The sequence below is a fragment of the Gavialis gangeticus genome, unplaced genomic scaffold, assembly GCF_001723915.1.
Source record: "Gavialis gangeticus isolate Ggan-Ray unplaced genomic scaffold, GavGan_comp1, whole genome shotgun sequence".
Classification (NCBI taxonomy): domain Eukaryota; kingdom Metazoa; phylum Chordata; order Crocodylia; family Gavialidae; genus Gavialis; species Gavialis gangeticus.
Genome location: NW_017728995.1, coordinates 36,369,504 through 36,375,060, shown reverse-complemented (window position 1 = coordinate 36,375,060; position 5,557 = coordinate 36,369,504). Strand labels below are relative to the sequence as shown.

The 5,557-nt window shown below is 47.0% G+C and overlaps 1 protein-coding gene across 2 annotated transcripts in view; it reads left to right on the top strand.

Annotated features, from left to right (window-relative positions):
* ACAP2 (ArfGAP with coiled-coil, ankyrin repeat and PH domains 2) overlaps positions 1-5,557 on the top strand; it is a 137,822-nt gene that overhangs the window by 116,499 nt on the left and 15,766 nt on the right. Inside the window, exons 17-18 of one of the 2 annotated variants that reach the window (XM_019503505.1) lie at positions 2,304-2,488; positions 3,270-3,362. In XM_019503505.1, the coding sequence (XP_019359050.1) occupies positions 2,304-2,488; positions 3,270-3,362 (278 nt within the window). The remainder of the gene's footprint in view (positions 1-2,303; positions 2,489-3,269; positions 3,363-5,557) is intronic. The other variant, XM_019503506.1, reaches the window with a different exon arrangement.

The following is a 5,557-nucleotide window of genomic DNA, read 5'->3' as shown; positions in this document are numbered from 1 at the left end:
GCTGTTGTACAAGCTCCTCCACTCTGTTCAGCTCCCTCCCTGCTTCTCCCTCATCTCCCCCCAGCTCCCTCCTCTCTCCAAAAACTCGCATTGCCCTTCTCTCCCCCCTCAGCCTTCCTTCCCTGCCTTTTCCTGCTCTCCCACTGCTGCATCACCACCACCTTGCTATCAGCGTTGTCACTTCCCACCATAACTGCTACCTCCCGCTTAGCTGTATTGCATCTTGTGCCCCCTCCCAATGTCCATCTGTTCGTTCTTTTCTGGAGCCCTCATTCCAACTCCAGCGAAGTCACCACTTACCTTGTGCCTCAGTTCCTTGCTGAAAGGCAGTTGGTCCTTTGGGCTCAGTTTGTGTGAATTCCCTTGCTTCTTCCCTCCACCGTGTGAAGATAAGATTGCCATGAGCCACCTTCTCTACCTTCTCTTTGGCTGCCTGTTCTGTGTAGAGTCTCTTTTTGCCCATTCCAGATACTGTCATGTGCTGTCCTTCTACTTCTCTGACAGCGAAGTCCTAGACCTCCCTTCTGTCTCAGGGATTTTAGCTTCTATGCTAATGATGGCCTGACTCCAGGGCTGCTTGCTGCCTCCATCGTCCAGCTCTGGCGCACACCTCCATTGGCTATGATCTCTGCCTCTATGTCCATCAACTTAATCTTCACCAAACACTGCTGTTCCCAAGTCCTGTTCTTCAGGATCCCCTCTTGGATCACTACTGTACCTTACTCACCGTGGTTCTCCTGTCTTTTCCTCCCCTCTCCTCCCCAGTGTTTCCTTCGGGCAGGGTGCTGCTCTGCTGCTTTTGCCCTCTCCTCCTTTCCCTGACCACACACATGTTGTTCACTCCATGCTTATAGTCTTTAGCTGCTTGATTTTTTTGGCATCCACCATTCCTCCTGCCAGGCCATCCCCCGCCTCCTGCTCTCCTTATTTTTGCTGTCTTCCCCTGGCTGTCAGACTTCTCTGACCATAAGTTCACCATTTCTTGGCTGCTTTTTCCCCTGCCCCACACAGTACTACTTCTCTGCCCTATCTGCACTGCATGTGCTTCCTGGCTACTGTGCAACAACCTTCAGCCATGCAGTTCTTCCATCCTAACCTTGGTGTGCCCAGAAGAGGGGGGCAGCTGGGCATACCCCACCCACCTGTTACTGCTCACAGGTGCCAAATCCAGAAACGCAGCAGTGGAACGGCTCTGGGGGCTTCCCAGTGGCTGCTTGCAGACAAGCTGGAGGCTGAGGCCTCAAACTGTTGTGACAGTGTCCCAGGCTGACTTCACTGCTGTGTTTCCGTGTTGGGTGCAGCCCAGGGGGAGCGTGCAGGGAGGACATCCTCAGGAGCATCTTCCCCTGCCAGGATTGCAGGTTAGGCATGCTGTTTCTCGTCCCATTCTTCTTTGTACTGTGAGGACTAGTTGTCCTCAATCATGTATGGAGATAGTTCCATCATCCTTTGTCCTCTCTTCTTGTAGAGAACTTTCCTGTTCACTACCCAGTGCCTTGCTGCTTGCCTTCAGTTTTATGTGGTTGACTACCAAGCTGTGCAGAGGAGTGGTGGTGTGGAGACCATACAGGACCTTTTGCCTGACCCCATTCCCAGTAATGTCCTAACTATTTTTCAGTAGCTTCAGTGATGGTGCTGTTGTTTCTTCTTTTGCTAATTTGCTTCTGTACTTAGTTGATCTTAGCTTACTCCTGGAAGGCAGAGTTACCTGTCTCTTCCCTGCGTGTTGTGTATCTAATGACAATACCCTCAGATCAGGGAGGAATACATCTGGGTCTCTGCTTCACCTGGCTTTATTCATCATTCTCATGTCTAGTCCCGATCATCCCTTACCTTTCTCAAGCACAAAAAAATTCTTTTTACACAAAGCTAAATGGACAATATTTTATTAAGTCATTTTGTTTCACTAGAACTTGCTCGGTACTAACACTGTATATCTGCATTAAAGTGAAACAGCATTCATGAAGGTGAAAGTAAGGATGCAGCTCAACTTTGCTTGTAAACCTTTGTTTGTTCACTCAGCATTGTCAAAATGGTCCTTCTGGGCTGGCACATCACATACTGGGGCTTAATTCAAAAGTGAATTTTGTTTTGATGTTTAAGCCCAAATATAGTTATGAATTTTGCATTTGAGAGGTGGAAATATTTTTCAGCTTTCTAAAAATAAAATAATTAAACTGTTTTACGTACAAAGGACTCAAGTGCCAACCACAAAATGTTGGTAGTGGTTTTGCTGTGTATGTGTCCCAGTGTTCGCTGTTGTATTAAATGTACTTACATATTATTGATTTTGTACATACCAGGCAGGAGAAGGAGGCGTATATCCGAGCGAAATACGTGGAGAGAAAGTTTGTGGCTAGACATCTGGCATCAGTGTCTCTTCCTGAGGATGGAGCGAGTGCTGTGCCGCAGCACCAGGAGGAGAAAAGGCACAGCAGCTCTGAGAGATCCCCTCAGGCAGACAAACATGGTGCCACGTCTCCTAAAGGTACTGATTCTCCTCTGGCCTTTCACTTGCTAGCACATCCTTTTTACATGTTGCTGGCATTTTTGTAGTTACTGAACTGCACTCTCAGTACAGAGAAACCAGAATGGTCTCAGTTGTTCAAAGCCTGTTTTAGACCAGGAGGAAATAGTGTTTCTTTTTAAATGTCAACTGTGTGACTTAGGAGCAGGGGATTTGTAATTCCAAAATGTACTAACAACCTTCTCTCCTCCTTATTTTTGTTGTCCTAAACTTTTCCAATGCTGTTCTCTCCTGCCCTCTTCCCTCCTTACTGCCTGCTTTGTGCTTTGCTAACCTGCATGTCCCCAGCGGTTGCTGTAAGTAGCGACGAGGCAAGGCGGGAGTCTCTGTTCTGCCCTGATGAGCTAGATTCACTCTTCTCCTACTTTGATACCTCTTCAAAACTGCGTAGTAGTAAGTACGACTGTCACAGTGGGTCCAGCGTCTGCAGTAGTGGTCCATTGTGTGGTGTGACCATCTCTGTGCCTTTTAATGCATTGTCTCCACGCTCCTGCACTGCTTTGTATTTCATGAAATAATTTAAGCTTTTGACTTATCCTGACCTTGTCTCTTGCTGTGATGACATTTGTGGCATGAATTATTTGTTACAAGTATCTGGACCAAGAACAAATACCTTTTCTTTAAATAATAATTGGTAATGAATTCAGGATTAAGTGTAAGAGCTTGCTTTATTATCATGGTGTCTGTGCAAGGTGGGTGCATCAGTAGGTCATACTGTAATGACTGTTTTTCCTAAAAACAGTAAGAAGCAATGACAGTGGGATCCAGCAGAGTGCTGATGACAGTAGAGAGCACCTCGCGTCCACCATATCTGCTAACAGCTTGTATGAGCCAGGTCAGTTTGGCTTTGCCCTGAGAGAGCTTGGGGTTAAACAATTCCTTTTTCTGATGAAAAAAGCAAATTGCTACTACTACATTTACCTGAATCCAAGATGACGTTGAATTTAAGACAAACCCCTCCTGTTACATTCTATACATGAAAAAATGTACATTTGTTGTACCTTTCCATATATAGCAGATAAATTTAAGATGGTCCTCTAACAAATTGTGCCCTGCTCCTTCCCTGCCACCCCCCACTGCAGCAGGGAAAGCAGTGACAGGGGCAGGCGGTAGGGGAGGCAAGCAGTCAGACCTCCACCCCTTACCCTTCCCCCCCCATGCCTGCATCCCCTGGTGCTTGTCACCCGCACCCTTCCCCCAGAATCACTTGGCCCCTCTGCTTCCTGCCATTTCACCGCCTGTGCCCCTTCCTGGCCACTTACTCACTCCCTTTGCTTCCTGCCCACCCAGCACATGGTCACTCCGGCCCCAGCTCTAGCCAAGCAGTGGCTCAGGCCCAAGCCAAGCAGCAGCAGGGGCAGTAGTACAAGCTCCCTGCCGCCTGCCTCTGGACCCACTGACCCATCCCTGACCCACGCCGCTGGCCCCAGACCCACTGCAGCTGCTGTCTCCAGGTAGCAGTCATGGCAGCAGCCCCAGCCCAGGGCAAGCTCCGGTTAGAGCTGGAGTTGGAGCCACAGCAGCCACCTACCTTGGACCAGTTCTCAAATCCAAGACGAGGCTCCTCCTCCCATTCTATCCCATCCTGTCCCCCTCCATGTTGAATAGGTTAAAAAAAATCCTCACCTTGGAGTCATGTAAATATGGTAGATGGTCCTGGTGCAGAGGAGCCTATCCAGTGCCTCTCCTGTCCCTCCTGTTCCAAGCATTGGTTCAATGTAGGTAGAAAATTGCTGCAAAGGAACTGCAAAATGGGAGAGGAGGCTGGGAAAAGCTGAGGGTAGTCTTAGGAAAGCAGCCGAATCCTCCTGAGTCCAGTGGTTAAAGCCAAATTGGATTTTTCAGTCAGAGTACTTAACAGTCAAAGCAGAGCATTGCCTTCTCGGAAGGAAAGCTTCTGGCAGTGAGAAACCTCTCACCTTAACTGTCTTTAAAGAAAATGCAAGGAGGTCTCTCTCGTTAGTGACATCAAAGCCCACAAGAGGCTTATTTGTGTCTTCGTAGATGGACTTCGAACTAGCTCAAACCATAGAATTTACATACTCCTGCAGTTTTTCTCTGTTGGCTTGTTTTTATTGCTGTGCTTTCAACTCAGACATATGGGATGCATTTTTTCTTGAAAACCTGCTCTTTTTACTCAACATCTTACTACTGGGGCTACTGGGAATGTCTTCATTATCTTGTCTTAAAATTCTGAGCCTGTACAAATGGGTTCTTCTGCTGTTCATTGCTGTCAGCAGAAGAAAAATAGTCACTAAAAAACACAAGCTGTCATAGTTAAGCACTATTCTAGACAAGTTAGGCAGTTTGTGGGTACAGTTCCCCAGGTGGAAGGTAATGGTCTGGGTCCTTTTGAATGCATTCGGAGACTAAAAGAAACGTACTGAATTTGATGAACTATGCCTTTTTAAAAACGTGTCCCTCTAGCTCAGAAGTGGTCTGTCAAACTTTATACCTCAAAACCTTACCAAAAAACTGAAAATAAAGTTAAATTTCAGCTCAAGAGGTGGAACATCCAGAAATCAAGTACCTGAGAAACAGTATCTTCCAATGAAAATGTGATATTGGAGCATTGTTATTGTTGCAAAGCTGTGGACCCTCAAACACTTCCTTGGAATCTTAATTAGAGGTTAAAACATGAAGGGCCAAATTCTTTGCTGAAGTGAATGGATCTATATGTATATAGATATCTACATAGATATATTAGTTCATGAAAATCAGGCCACAAGTCTAGGTGCCTAAACTTACATTTTTGCAAACAGTGACCTGAGCAGCTTGCCTGTGATGACAGAGCTTGAGGCCAACCTGGCTTTGATTGCTTTCACAGGAAAATAAAGCCCAAGCGTGAAGGTGGACCTTGGACCCAAAGACTACAAGCTTATTATCTTTAATGGGGTAAGGGAGGGCAAGCCACACTGACCAGGCATTTACTCAGTCCAACATGCTGGTGGCAGCCCTGTGTCAAATAACCAGCGCCCAGGGTGGCCCCTGGGTGCCTTCCCCCTAGGACATGGCTCACCTCTGAGTTGT